At 36.9% G+C, this 19,290-nt stretch overlaps 1 protein-coding gene across 1 annotated transcript in view; it reads right to left on the bottom strand.

The window, feature by feature from the left end:
• LOC122789681 (bifunctional protein GlmU-like) overlaps window positions 1-12,785 on the bottom strand; it is an 889,366-nt gene extending 876,581 nt beyond the window's left edge. The window contains exon 1 of the mRNA XM_044057111.1: window positions 12,765-12,785. Coding sequence (XP_043913046.1) covers window positions 12,765-12,770 — 6 coding nt within the window. The 5' untranslated portion in view covers window positions 12,771-12,785. The remainder of the gene's footprint in view (window positions 1-12,764) is intronic.
• Between the last annotated feature and the right edge of the window lie 6,505 nt (window positions 12,786-19,290).

Below are 19,290 nucleotides of genomic sequence, written 5' to 3'. Positions count from 1 at the left end.
TATTTCTAACGTGCTATCCAGGACTGTGATCCTGTAGAAATATTTTCATATAGTGTTGTCAGATGTTGTATCTATGCATTATATAATTTTTACTTATTTTGAATTAACAAGTATAAGCAGAACAACCTGCTGGTGGGATAAATACTGCTCTCAAGAATCCTTCACCTTCATATTAAGCAAAGTAATTCCCTAAACCTCTTCATGCACAACTTAAACAAATGGAAGGTTAACCATAAATTCATTCCATGTATGGCCCCATAATCCCTCAGAAGGGACAATAAGCATGGAAATTGTATTGGTTAGACATCAAATGATGTACATGACCAACTGCCTAGTATTAACCAATGAACCTATGAACTGTTCTTTGTGGGTAGTGATTTTTAACTCTGTTCATGATGTTCCTTGCCTAATAAATCCCACTTTTTCAATTTCATCACTTCTATGATGGGACAATGTTAGTACTGTTTAAGGGAAGGAGCAAAATGGTAAATTAAGACACTGAATCAATACCAAACACTGCAGCAATCAGTGCACAAAATGTTTAAAATAAGCTCTATGAAAATGTTTTGCTGCACTAGTCTATTACAATCCATAATCCTTTGTGGAAATAAAAGTGCTTCACTGAATTTAGGCTTACTTTATGTTATAAACACTGAAACAAACCAATTGCATAAATCAATAAATTCATACAAATATTGCAGGAATCATTGTGCATCATTCATTTCTTAATTCATGTGACGTTGTAAATGTACACCTTTGAGTGGAGAATGTTAATTCTCTTCACACAGTGGCATTCTGACTTTTTCAGTCTCAAGGAATCCAAGAGATGAGAGAGAGCATGGTTTCTCTCTCTTGAGTTGTTTATCTGTAACAAATTTCATTTTGCCTAGCCTAATCAAAAATCTGAGCTCTGCTTTCATGTTTTGAGTGTTCTTTTGGTTTGTCCCACAAAGGACTATGAGCATACTGCAGTTACAAATTATCTGTGCTTTGGCTGGATAGCCCCCCTGATGGTTTATTCTACCCTTATGTATTTTTCTGCATCAGTAAACATGATAGAAGTTTTTTCTTTCTCCTAGTATACAGTTTCATTAATGCTTCAATGCTTTAAGTACAGACTCTTTGTACTAATTTCTTTCATGTTTGGAACTGTATACATCTACTGGCCCTAGGTCACAATCCATACTATTGTGAAAATGTTGCACAACTGTTTTACTAATACCCTGTTCCATTATGAAGAAACTAGAGCTTTTTCTCACAATTTAGACTGAATGGACAACAGACATATTAGAATAAATGTATGGTGAGTACAGAAAAATAAAAAATTGAAGTTCACAAAAGTTTCAAGCTATGCAGAAATGGATATGTAAGCATATAACAAAAGAAGGGAATATTTTGCATACTGGCTATTTTATAAGAAGTTTTCATACTAAGGAAATGAAAACTGTTAGGAGAGAAAAAGGAGGATATTTATCAGAAGATGACTATACATTGTGCTGATGTAGATTTAGAGATGACTTTTTCTACAGAATCAAGCCCTATATTGCAGCATCGACACTATGGATTACTACTTCACTCATCCATTCTGAAAATCAACTGGCTAGAAAGGAGGGTGAGGCATACAATACGATGTTGTCCTTGGAGAGGAACAGGTGAAGGTAGCATTATATCTCTTGGCACTTTGAGTCTGTTACTTAGTTATGTATATGTAGCCCATGATTTTGTACAAATAAAATACCCTGTGCAGTATGATGATGCTGTATGTCAGCCTGCAGGCTTGCGTCACTGACGTGGGCATGTGACAAGCACAGCAGCACATTCACTGCATAAATGTCAACCACTTTGCTTTAAAATTATGACAAGTCCAAAAATCATTAGGCCAAAGGCTCAAATCAACAACACATTTTAAATCTGAAAAGCTAACGGCATAAGATGATTGTACTAATTTGCATTTTATGAGGAATAAGAAGTCTTCAACTGTAACAAACGGTATTTAAATGATTTCTAAGGGCTTACTGTATAGCTATAAAATCACAAAATTTGAGGGATAGAACACAATTCAGCGGGGGAACTCAGGAATCTATCCTCGATGAGTAGATAGGAAATAGAAAGTTTACCCTGGGGATCACTTCAGTGGCTCTGCTGGACAGAGGCACAAAGAACTAATCTAAGGGGGCGGCGAAAGCCAACACAATTCCGGCTAGGCTTATAAATGCTTTGGGCAGATAGGCTAGTACCTACCTATGAACTATCTGAATTTATATATGATTGCATATGTGTATTTATTTATTTATTCATTCATTTTATTTACATTTGCTAACTCGGACTATCCAGCTAGGAAGTCTCATTTTCAGAGAAGTCCTGACAGGTAACTACAAAATAAACAAAGCAATATTAGTGGCAACAAAATCACTGTGACTACTGATCAGCACGATAACATAAATTAGCATAGATTTATACATAATAAAAACAGTTACTGCACTTGTGAATGTCGCATATAATAATTTATAAGCAAATACTAATGCAACGACAATAACAAAAAGCAACTAATTTTTTTAGAAAGATATTCACACTTTAACATAGTTTAATATAATTGGTTCTCTGATGCAGTAAAGTTTATGTAGATTAGCAGCTAGTTTACATTTAACTAATGCTGCAGTTGCATATCCAACCGTTAATGAGGTGTGGGACTAGCAGGGTTTTGGAAATATATCAGTCACTGGCACTTCTTATCTTGTTATAGAGTTTGTCGGTGCAGGCAGAGAACATGGACCGTTGTGTTTGCTGAGTGATATGGGAATATGGGGCAGCTGGTGGATGCACTAAGACTGTATTAAGGACTGCCCATGTGATAGCATTAGATAAAGATGAGTAATTGGGGTACTAAAGAAGTTTATTGGATTAACGTTTGAATTCAAGTCAGATAAGCTCATATAGGGAAAGACAGTGTTAGGTATTGCTGTCTTATTCAGAAGTGAAATGGATGATCCTGTTATATACATGTTGAACTTTATTTGGAAATGGTGTAAGTAGATCTGTAAAAAGATGAGGAACACGTAAGGCTAAGTATGAGGTGCAACCTAACTGAGGATAATCTGGCTTTGACTGTTAGGGCAGATTTTAACCCTACACAGTTTGTCTAACATAGAGCTGGTTTTCTGTCAGCATTATGGATATTATACTGAATTTAAATTGGTTGTTTAAGTGGATTCTAAGTATCTTAGCTGTATCTACCTAAGCAACTGCAGTAATACCAATTGCTGTATTATTAAGTGGGATTAAAATGGAAAAACGACTAAAATCAGGAAAAACGTGAGAAAAATTTTAGGGGATCAGTGCTGGGAGTGGTTTAAGGAAGAAAAGTATAAGTTGTATTTTGAAGTATCTAGAAGAAGGCCCATTCAAATTAGCAATATCTCAGTTGCATGAAAGGATAATTGCAAAATGAGACAAAGTGTATATGAAGAAGTATCAAAGATGGCAGTGTTGGAATAATGCATGTGTTGGATATGTTTGACATTATGTAGGTTTTATGCCATATTCTTTACAAAGACTGGGTTAAGCACTGAACCCCAAGGGCACTCTAACAATAACTGGGTACTGTGATCATATAAGAACTAAAATAAAATGAACCAGCTCCACAGCTTGCATGACTCCACTCTCAAGAATTCTATAAAGTAAGTGAAGTAAATAAAGAGCTTTATTAATGTTAAGCACTTTTTTCCAAAAAAATCAGGACTTCTTCAGAACAGATTTTCCAAAACATTACAGGTTTAAATAACCTAATTAGTAATTGCATGACTAAAACATTACTTAGGTTTAATGTACACTTGCTCACTAAAGTAAAAATAATTAAATAAAAATTCAATTATCAATACTGCACATAAAACACCTCAAGTTAATTATATACAGTAACATTCTGAAGGGATCTTTGTCACCTTAGATGTGGTGAATTTGTTTTCTGCTATCCATAGGTTAGTACTAGGCCAACTGCCCTTGTGAGCCATTTTAATCCTAGCCAGTTATCCCCTGTGAGATTTAAACCCTGTACCTTGTGTTTGTAAGGCAAACACCTTAACCATTAGGCCACCCTCCCACATGTAAAAGGTTTAAAATGTTTCCATGGGATCCTTTTAGCATGTGATTTTATTTCCAATGTGGATGTTAATGTTTTCATGACACTTATAGAAACTGTCTTGGACAACAGTTTTATATCATTGCAGTTGTACTGTTCCCCATTGTGCAGGGTTTGCCTTAGCTTTACTTTTAGTTTACTCTGCCTCATGCCATTTATTTACCTTTGCTGGACTGGGTGTGCAGACTCACTGGGTTTGAGAAGGCCCAGGATGATTGTCTCCCACATTAGTGGACAGGTGTGACTCACTTTGCTCCCCTCCCACCAAAAATTCCCCAGCCATCCCCCAGATCCACACATTTAATCCCAAGACTCTCCTTCCACTTTTTAATGATATCATAAACCTGCTTGAAGACAGAGTTACATATCAGGACCATTTCCAAACATTCACCCACCCAATGCAATCTATCACAATAGTAATGCCTGCTTAAATCCATATCGTTCACCATCCAACCTCATACAGCATGCATTTAAAGCTCCCCCCAAGGAATACATCTGCTCAAATCAAGAGAACTAGCTATCTCCCACTAGTGCTGGGCAACTAAATATCCTTCTCAGCTACTTCTCATACAAGATTTGCCCATTCTGATTATTCTGCCTGTCATGAAAGTTTAAATCAAGAGAAGACATTAATAGAGCAAGAAAATACTGGCTTATGTCCAAATGTTATTAGTATGCCAATAGAGCCTGTTTTTACCACACCCAGCAGTTTTTACCTTACTGCTAAACAATGCATTAAATGTACTGTTTCTGGTATATCTTGTAATACGTTGCCTTGTCTTCAGCTGAGCAGCTGTCCCCTACAACTATTCTCCCTGGTCACCCTCAAAACATATATACTGCATTTTAATCTTTTTCTTTCTAAAACTAAGCAGCTCCCTAGAAACATAGCAGGCAGCAACCCTGTAGCCTGTCTGATAAAAACAACCCACACAATAAAAAATACCTAACATTAGATTTTGATTAATCTGTTGCTGTATAAACAGATATTTTTTGTAATTACCGTAACTCAGGATCTGACTCTCTTCTCTGGGGACTAGCCCCACTCCACTCAGCCATGCTACAAGTGGCATCACTACACTCCATATCATTAAATTTATTGACCAAAGCATATCACCTGACCCACCACCACCCCATATAATAAACTCTATTGGCCAAAACATATCACCTGATGTTTCACTACCCATACCAGCCAATATAGCCACCCAATTAAAACCTAATAAATAACCAATTAATTACAAATCAGAAAACAACAATCTTTTTCCCTATCTTTTTCTTATCAACTTCCTACCCAATAGGTGCATCCCAATATGTTTTGTAGTTTTCTTCCTTCCATTTCCTTTCAGTATTGTTCTATACCACTATTTCTCACCTCTCATCAGGCATATACATCTGATTCCCCTAATAGGAACTTTAACTATTCTATGCCAATTAACTATTTATGAATCATGCCCTACCTACACACAAAGCAAGTCCTGCACAGCAATCTACTTACCCCCTGTCCACCGATACACTCCCTAATCTGGCCATCCCTTTTCAGCATAGACAACATCCTACTCAAAAATATACATAACTAATCTACAGCAAATACAAAACCCCAAACTCCAGTGCAGAAAAGTACCAAAACTACTTCTCCATAACCTCAAAACCTCTGCCACCCACCCTAATAAACCAAAATAAGAGTGGAGATGTACACCCCAACCCTGGCCCAGCACAAGCCCACCCTAAGCATATTCCCTTCCTCTACAATCCTCTAAAACACAACACATCTCAGTTTCTTCTTCCAGCCTAAAATATATAATATCAAAGCTCGAAGTATCAAGATATCAGACCTTCATGCATGGACTGAATTACATCAACCCCACATCCTAGTCTCTGAAATCTGGATGACACCTGAAATTAAAGATGAAGAAATCATTCCTCTTGGTTACCCCATCATCATAAAAGACCAAATAGGTAAAAGGGCTGTGGGTGTGGCCATTATCTTTCAAGCCACCGGACAAATCCATGTCTATCTCCCAACTATTCCACAACACAGCAATGAAGAAATACTAGTAGCCAAACTCCACCTAAACAATCAGAAATCTATAATCATTATAGCTGGCTACATCCCCCCAGAATGCCAAAACTTCCAAAAACATACTTAGCTACTTATCATCTACTTTCAAGCAAGAAACCATTCTGCACCATGACCATAACATAGATTGGACCTCTAACAAACCTAACTGTACCCTCATAATATTAATCTCCATCATTTTACTCAGCTGATCCAACAGCCAACTTAATTTGACAAAGTATCCAACAAAAAAAAAACATCCATACTAGACTGTATACTCTCAACCAACCTTGAAAACTGTACGTTAGCTAACACCCTCCAAGAGTTTTTCAGTGATTATCACCCCACCTACATCAACAAAGAATACCATAAGCACCCTAATGCCCTGTACTTCAACTCTGTGAGAAAATTAACCAATTTTGATAAAGCCATATTTAATGACACACTTAGACAAAGTGACTGGGAATCTCTCAAATATCTACCTCTAAATGAAGCTGTCTGTCACTTTTGTAACTCCTTCTTAACCATACTAAACCAATAAGCCCCAAGAGGAAAATAAATTGTGACCTATGCCTAACCCATCAAACTAAACAAGTCATGAGAGACAGAGACGGAGAAAAAGACTGGAAACAATGGCACAAGACCAGGACCCAATCCTTCCTAGACAGCTATAGATGTCTCAGAAACCGCACAAAAGCACACGTTTATTATGATACAAAGAACCTCTTTTCCACAAACCAAACCACACATATAACCCCCCCCCCCAAAAGAAAAAGATTTTTCCAAAATGTAAACAATCTCCTAAAAACAGGTAGAAAGTCCACCCAAAGTCCTTTCCCATCTGAAACCAACAGGGACATTGCAGAAAAATTCAACAAATACTTTATATCCAGTACTCTACTTAACTCAAAGAATAACAACCTATACCCACCCCACATAACCCCCCAACCATAGCTCCACACCCCGACTCAAACTTAGCAACCATCCAGACAAATACCATCAAAAAATACATTAAAAACCTGAAACCTACAGCACTAGTCCCCTGACAACCTACCACCCGAATACCACAGTATAGCACCATTTGTTACCCTGTATCTATCTTAATTAAAAGGTCCATTACAGAAAAAACTACATTCCAGCTCTATGGAAAGCTTCTTTCATAATCCTATTACATAAAGGTAGCACATTCACCAAACAGTCAAACTATCTCCCTACTGCAATTCTTCCCCCCTTTCCAAAGTACTTGAAAAATGCATGCATCAGCAACTCATAGATTTTCTACTTGATAACTTATTACTTTTTTCTATTCAACTTGTCTTTCAACCCCACTACAGCAACCAAATTGCCCTGCTATACTTCCTAGATACCATTAATCAAAGTAAAAAAACTTGATTACTTTTTGTTTCCACCATTTTCTTGGACTTGTCAAAAGCCTTTGACATGGTCTTAGATCAACTTCTCCTCCAAGGACTAAATCTTATAGGCCTTGCAAAACTTTTTCAAGTAACTGGTTCACCAGCTACCTAAACAATCACAGCCAGTCTGTAAAATGGAATGACTCTCACTCCACATTCCTTGCAATTACTTCAGGAGTCCACCAAGGCTCCATACTTTGGCTGTACTTTTCAATATCTGCATTAATGGTACAAGGAATCATCAGTATGCTTGACTAAACTTAGTTTGCTCAGCCCCATATCTTCCCACCTTAGAAACCATCACACAGGAAGCAGTCACCTCTATATAAAACTGGCTAAAAAATTCTCAACTACTCTTAAAACCCATCAAAACCAAACTAATCTCATCCCTTCCTAAAACATAAATCAAAACAGTCCTGATCTTAATATTATCTCTCTAAACAACACAAAAATTGAAAACATCACAAACACAAAATTACTAGGAGTTATCATTGATAACAGGTCTTGATCTGCACATTGACACTGCAGTCAAACAGACATACTGCAATCTAGATAAAGAGAGCAAAGCACCTGTGAGTGATCATAATAAAAAAATAGCTGGCACCTTCCTTCTATTTCCTAGCTTACTCTATGCCTCCACAATAATCAGAAATCTCAACTCTTATACCAAACACAAATCAGAAAGGACCTACAGCAAAATTATCAAATTTGCCTACAGCCTTCCAAACTGTTCCCATAACTGCACAGCAGTCAATATCCTCAACAACACATCACCATCTCCCAGCTGCTCACAACACAAAAAGTACTTCATCGTCCACTTAAAACTCCCTTGCTGCCAAATTACATCCCAATGACATGTACCAAAAAAACCCCTAAAATTGTCAAAACTTAAACTAACTTTTTTAAATAAATCTAATAATTATTACAGTGACTCACTATTCTCTGTCACCATATCCAAGGCATAGAACAAACTTCCAAACCACATCAGGCCTTTCAATAACCTGCAACAATTTAAATACAATTTAAATAGGGGCGGCGCCGTGGTGCAGCAGTTAATGCTGTCGCCTCACAGCAAGAGATTCTCCGGTTCGATTCTCAGCTGGGGTGCCTTCTGTGTGGAGTTTGCATGTTTTCCCTGCGTTCGCGTGGGTTTACTCCAGGTACTCCAGTCTCCTCCCACATTCTAAAGACATGCTTCTGGAGCATTTCTCCCCGGGCCTCCGCTGAAAACAGGATCTGTGGAACCTAGTCAGACTTTCCCGGTCAACAAATGTTAAATAAATAAAAAAAAATAAAAAAATCCACCCTAAAATATCACCTGACAACTAATAAACTAAGTAACTGTACCACACCTACAGTTTGAAGTATGCAATCTTAACTCTGTCCATTATGGATAGTTTACAAGTGTATTAATATAGTATTTTTGATTCTACTTGCAATATCTTGAAAGCATGTATTTTCCTAATCAGATATGCTTTGTATATAATGTTTATTGACTGTTTGTTTTGAAATACTTTGTAAATAATGTTTGTTAACCGTTTTTATTTTGACTTGTCAAAAATGTATTTCTATCCTTGTTTTGGAGCTTTCTACCTGGGCATCTGCTGAAAATGGGCATTTAATTTCCTAGATAGACCTTCATAGTAAACAAAAGCAAGCAAATAAATAAATAAATGCACTTCAAAGGAGAATTCTTTAAACAAAAGAGCGGAATGACTCCCCTATGCCAATCTAATTATGTGGTACTGGAGACAGCAATATTTTTCACGTCTCCTTTTTCCCAAATATTCTAATATATATTTAACATTTTTAGATGATATTTTTATTTTTCGGAATGGCTGTGACGGGGCACTAATGAACTTTCTGGAATATTTAAATGTGACTACTTATTTTCTGAAACTCACAATATGCCCAATATAAAAATAAACTACTTAGATACAACCATCAACAAGAACATTGAAACAGGTATGTTTATTTCAACCATTTACAGGAAGCCTACATTCTCAAATTCATATTTACATTTTCAAAGTTACAACTTTCTGTGGCAAAAAAAAAAATGGTTATTTGAAGTTCAGATGGTGAGGCTTGCAAGGATAATTTCAGGTGACACCTTATTAAAAATGAGCTGGAAATTTTGATAGGCACATTTTTGAAGGGAAGGTATTGCTACCAACATCTGTTAACACTAATGGATGAAATCCTTAAAGGAGGAGGGACCAAATATAAATCAATTCTAGGGGAAGGGCTAACAGCTATTAATAGTCCTGCTAACTACAAAAAGAATCTGTTAACTGTGGTAACTTTAGTAGAACAATGATATTCAGGTATTGGTCTGATACCAACACTATAAAAATATCATGAAAGAAAACTGGAAAATCTTTAGTTGCTTTGCTGAAGCCTTAGAAACATTAGTTGAAGGGCCATATTTTACATATAATAGGCATATTAACATAAAGGAAAAATAGAATTACATGCACCTAAAGCAACTGGTAGTAAAAGCAATTGAAAAGGAGCAGTGAAATGTGGTCATTGCAGACAGTGTTACGTTCATCTATGCAGGCCCAGAATTAAAGCTCAACAAATTAAAAAATAAATTAATATTTAATGGAAAATATTCACGTGACACAAAAGGAGTGATCTATTTATGTCTCTGTGATTATTATCAGTATTTTGTGGGTAAGAAGGAGAGAACTATATGCAGGTGTATTTCTGAACAAAATTACAATATAAAAAAAAGTAACAAAAATGAACTTCATACACTCACTCTGCAATGTAAACAGCTTTCCAAGTTTCTGTTTGTTGTTCTTGAGCACATACTCAGGGGACAGGCATTGGAGCTGAAATTAAAGTATGGTGAATTGATCTGGCAGCTGCGGCGTAATACATGCCAACGTCTTAGTTAAATTACATCATATCTATTAATAGTGTGTTAAGATTATGTGTTACCAAATTGTGAAACTCAAACAAATGTGGAACTTCTACCGCATTATGTTTGTTTCTTGTCAAGGCTTACCTGTTTTTAATTGTCGAGTTCTCTTGAATGGCAGATTGTTACCAATTTATCTGACAACACAAACACTTTTTTTTGTATCGTAATGTTACTTTTATAATTAACTTAAAAAAGTGTTTTATTTGTGAATTGGAGTTTTATTCAATTATTTTTATTTTAGTAGGCAACTGCACTTTAAACCTAGGTAATATTTTAATCGGTTTACCTTTGAAAGGTTGAAAATCAAAAAGACGAACATTCATATAAGCGACTCGTTTCACTGAAAAATCGCAACACCGATTCAGAAAATGTCGAAATACAGGTAGTGGAAATCCATTTTCGACTTTTTTTCGAACCTGTGCATATATCATGTAACTCCTGTGCATATAGAGGTAAACAACAAACCCAATCACCAACCACCTGCAAATGAAAGAAGTGTACAGGACAGTAATTGGTTCTGCAAACATCACGTTACATTTACGTGACATACGCAGCTTACAGTCCATTTTCAGAGTGCAATCACATCTAGAAACGAAAACATTCCACCTTCATAAATGCTCCATAGCTTGGTATCCAAGTCAAACATCTTCCTAATACATTAGAATTAGTGCGCCATGTTTAAAATGAACAGTGTTTAGCAACTAATTTCACAAAGCCTCGTGCAGTAAATTCAGCCCTGTTGCAGAGAAGCATTTCAAAGGAAGCTTCCTTATCCATTAGCCTTTTCCTTTTAGGTGACGATGGTACACACAACTCATGCCTAATATGCAGATCATCCACATGATTTTGCTCCAACTGGATGGCATGCAACACATCTAACAAGTATAACTGCTTTTTCCCCATCAAAACTACGTAGCCTTCTATGCCATCCTTCTACGGCATTTTGGCTACGAGGATAGCCCATTGTACATGTATCATATTGATTCCAGAAGGGAATTTCAAATGTAGGTGGCAACCTTTCTGAGGTTGTACCATGCATACCATATCTACGTGGTCTACCCAGGATATAGTTTTCCTTGAAGAAAGTACACAGTGGTTTACCATAATCTGGCATATCTGCTTCACTCTCCGCAAATGTGCATGCAGCATCCTCTAGGGAAACAAATGCCAGTGCTGGGATTTCCTTGCAAAGCATAGCAAATGACACATTGCTTCCAAATTCAGAGGCCAAATGTAACTTTTGAATCTGACGCCAGACTATCTGGCAGAAGTGAAACCAACAGCCCTTTGCAGAAGACCCACTTAGATGCCTCTTTATACAATTTAAGGGTGCTCTTTCAAAATCAGTAAGGACCATATTAGGCATTAATCTCAAATCATGCTGTACACATAACTCCAACACAATACTCCAAAACATAGCATTGTTCAGACTTGCAAGGCAAAATGCCATACACTACTGGAATGACTTTCCTACAATTTCCATTATCCAAAGCACAGTGTATACTATATACCTGGCAACATTCAGAGGTGCTGATTGGAAAAGTGTCATCTGCCATAATGTACTCAGAGTTACACAGTATTTTCAGGTTTTCCACGCTAGTTATCACAACTAAATGACCAGAACTATCATTATCACTGCTGCTGTGATGTACTATAACGCACCCGATTTAATGGGTAGTATGTCAGGGCTCAGGTCACTCAATGAGTGCATGGCTTTAAAGGTGGCCGCTTTCTTGTTATATCTATGTTTAGTGATACTTTGTTTTAAGGCAGTTGTGTTGGGTAGTTCATGAATTACATCAGAGGAAGTGGTGGCTAGTACTTCTGAGACCACCTTACATGGGTCCTCTGTAGAGTGTTCTTTCCGTCTTTTCAACTGGTCACGTACCCTGAATACCTCCGTTTTAGGGACATTGGGAGCATATAATTTATAACTGTCACACTCCACTTCAGTGACACACCTGCCTTTACACTTCTCCTTATTTTTCCTTATGCAGCACCAATACTGCTTCACATTTACAGCCTTCTCCTGACAGTACTGGTGCCCATCCACTCCTAACAATTTCCTCCTGTTCTGTGTTGTGGTGGTGACATCACAGCACTGAATATTCCAGGCTTATAATGCACATTATCTGCTTTATCACTCTGTAAATATACAGATACCATTCTGTTACGGTAAAACCACTACTCACTCATTGCACGTTGTAAAACATTCTCTGTACTCCTTACCTGCATTGCGTCTTTACAAACTGTTACTTTAACACTCGGCTATTCACGCTATGCGGTTCAGGGAAGCTACGAATAACTACTTCATGTAACGGATTCACCTCCTAATATTGCGACAATGCATAAGCTCGGATTCATACATGCGAAACCTAATACAGCGAAAAGTGCATTCGCATTCCTGTACATTGCACAATATCTATTCACACATTTGTGATCTTGAAATTGTACTTCCGCATAATTGCATTTCGTCTTTTTAATTTTCAGCCTTTCAAAGGTAAACTGTTTTAATCATGTGACTACTAATTGGGTTATTTCAATCTGTGATATTTTGTAAAATCATTTATAATGAAGTTCTGATTTTTTTTTTGAATGAAAGAGCTTAACCTTAATATAGCTCTTTATTTATTTCACTATGTTGCAGAAATTTTCAGAGACGGGTCATGTGGCTTGTGGCACAGGTGCATTTTGTTTTGGTTAAGGCTTAATCTTTGTTGTGAATATTTTAGAAAGCGAAGACAGTAAGGCAATAATCTGTAATTATTTAGGGATGTGGAGGAGCCATCTTTATGAACAAGAAAAATGACAAACTGCTTCCGGCAGTGGGGCATAAGTCCTCCCATAATGGATCTGTTTATAACTATGGTAATTGGGTTGGCAGTGAAGGTCTAGCAGTAGTCTTTAAACACTCTAATGGGAGGTTGTCAAGACTGGGGATTCAGAATTGCATTATATAAGAATTTTTTCAGACTGAGGAAAATATGTTTTTTTTTATGTGAAGATGACTATACATTGTCTGCTGATGAAGATTTGGAGATAGATTTGTCTTCAGAATCAATAAAGTTTCTGCAATTGTGCATCACCTAGTTTTGGAAAATTGATGAGGTGTGAGAGCAACCACAGGAAGAGATGCAATATACACTAAGCTCCATTTTTTCTGTGTGTGCAGAGGGGGAGTTTTGTTTGTGTTGCTTTTTTGTACTATGAAATATGACTTTTTTCTAGCTAGGAGGGGATTTTTATGGTCTTTTGCACTGTGCGGAACTTAATGAGATAACTAGGATGGCAAAACCTATAGTATGAATCTCATAGGCAATCTATGTTGGTCACACTTTTTTTTATTTTCTGGGGTTAAAAAAAACAAGGAATGATACAGATGTATGTTGTTCTTTCTTTTTTTTTTGATGGGGTCCACATTTACTTATGATGGTTAGAAGGACCTGACTTAAATATAATGCAACTTCACCTAGAAGAGAAGGTAGAGGATTGGTATTTGACAGCACCTTATGGAGAGAGGTGATATTATGTGAGAAGAGAAATGTTTGTGGAGTAAAGGGCTTGTGGTCAATATTGTAAGTGATTTTAGAGGGAAGGGATTCTATGTGAAAAAGATGGAAAGGTGGTCAGTAATGCAGTTGGGCACAATGTCTGTATGGGTGATCTTATTAAGTGAGGATACTTACACTCAACTTAGTAAGGTTTTCTTACAGCTATGCATCTTAGCTCTAACTTGTTCTGAAATTAGTTGACAGAAACCCTAGTGCTGTAGAGGTGGATAGCTAGGGGTCCCATTGGGGAGTAGACTAGCTAATGTAAGGCATCCACAGTGATAGACTCTGTACTCAGTGGAATTTAGATAGAGAGTTTAACTTCATTGATTTTAACATGGGTACTAATGGAATCATGGTGCAGAGAGGGTGAAATTTCTTCACAGGTTACAAAACACATTAGGTTGTCTTTATGCCATAATGCAACTTTTCCTGCTCCGTTATGTCTCCTGTCACGCCTGAATCTTGCATTGCCAGTTGGGGTGACACTACCATTAGAGTCAGTAGGCTTCGTTTTTAACACAGCAAGAAGAGCTGGCTGATACAGTGAGGTCTAGCTGTGAAGTAAGTGGGAATTTTTATACTTCTTGCATAGATATGTTCAATGTTCTGTTCATCAGTTCTCTAACTGTGCAAGAGAGTTAATGGTTTACAAATAAAAAGGGGGCAAAATGTGGCTACATTCTTAAATAAAGTGAACCCCTGTGGAAGCAGAAGGCAGTCTGTTAGGGGTTTTCAAAAGCAATATGTGATGCCCCACCACTGGACCAGTAATCAAAAAGCCTCAATCCTCACCACTGGCACCACTGGGGGACATACACTGGGAGGTTAACAAGTACACACACTATTTCCAGATGCAGCTTTCTGCATCAAGTGCAATTTTTCTTAAGAGTACACAGAGACCACAGTCAGTCCGGGGCTAGTTCCTCTGCCTTTCTCCAGACCCCAATAAGACTCCCCACTGGCACAGCTATACAGTTGTGATCTCAGCTGAGTGACCAATCCAAGACCTCTAGCACCCTTTCTGTCCAACCAGTGCTTCATGTCCCTGCCCAAGTAGCTGACACACACACTATTTGAGGTTTGATTTACACACACACACACACACACACACACACACACACACACACACACACACACACACATCTGGGAAAGGCTGGCACAGGTTTACTAGCTATGCCTACTTCTGCACAGACTATAAGGTAGTTTTTACTGCCACCAGTTACTCCTGCCAGCTACCTTAAAGCCCTTAACAAAGGTTGTCCATTCTTACTTTGTAATATTAATATTAACATAAATGGTAGTTTGACCATGAGCAAGGCTATTAAGAGTGACCCACACAGTGTCACTAAATAAATATGCAAGTACTCTCAAAACTTAAATATCTCTACACAGGTCAGCCACAATTAAATGTTTAAATATATTTAATAATAAATAATAAAAGAACGAGATAATACTAGCTATATATTCACAATGACATCAGAATTCAAAACCAAAAGAAATATTTAAAACAGCATTGCACGACAGTCTCAAATAAATAAAGAAAAATATCTAAACTAAGCTTCACTATATTCCTGACTGAATCTAAGAGAATTACTATAACCTAAGAACTTACTAATAGAGCAGGGCAAATGTGTTGTCAATGGTTCTTGTCAGGTTCAAGACAGAATGCAAAATGCTCTATCTCACTAAGAGACTTCTCAAAATAATATCTAAAATATGACTGCTGGGATAGCTTGCAGAATGACATCATTTCTTGTCATCTGACTTCTAGTCCCCAGGCCAAAACAACCATCGATGGCAGCTGGTAACATTTAGCACCTACCTGTAAAAGTATACAGACAAGGGCTTTTCCTCAGATCTCTAGTAGATGCTGGCCATCATAAAACAATTGCATTCCTTCATGCTTTCAAGAGTAGTAATTACTTTACCATAAAGACAATACAGAAAGTTTCCTAGTACATTGTGTCTCTTGCTGCATTGAAAACTGAAAGATACCATATTTTATTGCCATAAAGTAATTTATTTTCAGTTATTTTTCTGAAGTTAACCTATTGTATTCCAGTTTCCACTGTTAAAAATATACATTTAAATACTTACAATAGTGCATGTACATTTCTGTTCTCTTCCGGTAGGGCACACTGTGGTTACATTTCAAACAGCACTTTGCAAATACCTTTTCAACACATGCGTCTGTACAAGCAGTTTGATATACACATGACATACAGTTCTAATACATTTGTAACACACGCATCTTACATAAATAATTTCGATATTCACCAATGACATATAATTATTTACAAAATTCCAGCTAGCTGGGCTGGCAGTATCTCCTTTCATCAGAAAATGAAACAGGCTATAATTCCTTCAAATGGGTGAAAAAGAATGAATGAAATAAAGAAAGAAAGAAAGAAAGAAACTGTCATTGTATTCCATTAATTATTTCCTTCTTCAGATCTTTCACATTCAAACCACATATAAAAGCAACAGCAACCTATGACATTTAAAGCAACATTTATTTTGTAGTGTAATAGGATATAATATGTTGCAAGCATAAACAGAGCTCAGAAAAAAAAACACAGAGGAAAGCTATTTAATCACTGACCTAAAAAGTAACAATAATATGCATTTATCACAAATTTCTATCATGTTATTTACTGACCAGAAGATAGGTAAGATTTGATCCTAGAAATAAAAAGAAATAGCTGCATTTCAGAAATGAAAATGCATAGGAAAATGAACCAGCTAAAAGTATATTGGTGGTGGCTAAACCTTCAGGAAAAAAATAGGTTAAAAAGTCACAAGAATTCAAAGAAACATAAGCAATGATGAAAGTCATCAAGAACTTACAGGAACATACTTCCTGCATTTCTTTTTTTCTGGCATTTGAAATGAACTTAAATGATTCTGTTACAAAATGTAGCTTGCATTTTTGATTTTTTTTCTAAACATGCTTTCATATTTCTAGAAATAGATATGTGTTGATTCAAAAATGGTTCAACATAAGTTTTTTCATCAGCTATGTTTATTGTGTATGTATATATATGTGTATGGGTCTACCTGAAAACGCCGACAGTGCACAACACCAATGACGAGAACACTGACACCAGAAGATCGACAATGGAGAAGACCGACAATTGAGAATCCCGACGCTGAGAACACCGACATGTTAAGGTAAGTGTGCGATAGGGACGGACGTTAGGGTCAGGGTGTGGGTAAGGTAAGTGTGTGATAGTGACGGACGTTAGGGTAGGGTGTGGGTCAGATAAGTGTGCGATAGTGACGGACTTCAGGTTTAGGGGCAAGTTAAGTGAGTTAGGGTTAGGGTGCGGGTAAGGTAAGTGTGTGATGGTGACGGACTTGAGGTTTAGGGGCGGATTAAGTGAGTTAGGCTTAGAGAGCTGGTAAGGTAAGTGTGCGATAGTGCCGGACCTTAGGGTTAGGGTTTGGGTTAAGGTTAGTGCATAGATAGTTGTGAGAAATATGTAAGGTTTAGTGTAGGTTTGTAAGTTTTTTGGTGTGCTTGTGTTGTGTGTGTCTTTTTCAGGAAAGGTATTTGTTTTGTTGATTGTCGGGATTTTGGTTTGTCGGGCATGTGAAGTTTCGTGTTTTTGAACTTTCTTTTTTTGTCGTTTTTTTCGTGTTGGTTATTTCGTTGTCTGTGTTTTGGCTTGTCGGTGTTATCAGGTAGACCTATATATATATATATATATATATATATATATACATATACACTCATGTCTGAGCTCCTGAATTTTTTTGTCTATCACTTGCAATACTGACCATAAACACTTTACTATACAAAATATTTCATGTTTGTGCCCCCTGTTAGTTATTCCGGAATATATTTGTGTGATTACTGTACCTTCTAGGCTAGATAATAACAAAAACAACTATTTGCAAAATAAATGGACAGAGAAGTCACAGATCTTAAAGAAGACAGTACACAATTCAAGAAAATATTAAATGTTCTTCCTTAACATCTTGCTTTGTATGGCTGCTGAAACAAAAAGACCAAACAAAGGCCTGAACTGTTAAACTATATGCTTACAAACATCTTATTTGTTTTACTTTATTGAACAGGAAAAAAAGCGTTTTTAGTTTAGCTACTATTACAGTACTGTTTGGGGACACAGTGCTGTGTTTGGAATGGAAAGCAGAACAAATCAAATGGAACTGACTCAAGTTTAATTGTTTTGATATATTAACAAATGAGAAAACTCAGTCAAAGAGCAAAAAGTTCACCTACTCTTGAATAAATTTGGTATCTTTGATTTGCACAGAAAGATGGAAGTCAGCCTGGTTTAAAATTCCAAGGGAAGGATAGGCTATCTTTTTTATTCTAACCACTCTGTAGGGATTTTAAGCTGATATTAACCAACAAATATTAAACCTGTTTTTAACTTTGCCTTACTCACTATCAGAAACATAAACAATGGCTGACCTACACAGAACAGACTAGAAAGAGAGTTCAAAACAATTGTAGTAATATTATCATGCTCATAAAGCAGTTTACAACATGACAATGAAACCAAACTAATTGCTAGGAAAAGTAGGTATTCTTATCACAGAAAATGTTTTGTGAGGCATCCATTGCTTGATTAACATGACTTGTCTAATGCATAGGGGAATGTAGTGTTGTAATCACATATTACAGTGTCTCTTGAGCAAGTAGTCCAAGATGCAATATCATACCTTGTGCCAATTATTTACGTAGGTGGTCACCAACCTTTTAAGCAACACTGACTTAGATTAGTTAGTTAGTTAGTTAGTTAGTTTTTTCTTCAGCATATAACAATTTCTAATTTAAGATGAATGGTGTGTCACTGGGAACATGGGAAGACTGGAGACTTGCTGAAGGAAGAAAGTGATCCTGCCTTCTACCCTAAATTCTACCCCCCCCCCCCCCCAGCAGTCAACAAAAGGTGAAATGAGTAGTGCATAGCTTACGGTTTACACTTCACCCACTAGTTTTCATATTCATCTCCTGTTTCCTTTGCTGTGTTTCCCTTAGTACTCATACCATCCCTTCCCCCACTTACACTTACTCATTCAGTCACACACCCATTCATAAAAAGAGTCAGCTAATATTCAGCCATAAGCATTCATACACTGTACTGCATACACCACCAATCAGACACCATGGCAATCTCACAGATATAAAACATGTTGTTTCACACACCTACACTCTAGTTCATTCACAT

Source organism: Protopterus annectens, chromosome 1.part2, assembly GCF_019279795.1.
Source record: "Protopterus annectens isolate FY-2018-M chromosome 1.part2, PAN1.0, whole genome shotgun sequence".
NCBI lineage: Eukaryota > Metazoa > Chordata > Ceratodontiformes > Protopteridae > Protopterus > Protopterus annectens.
Note: the sequence above shows the minus strand (reverse complement) of the source record. Positions and strands in the feature narration are given on the sequence as shown.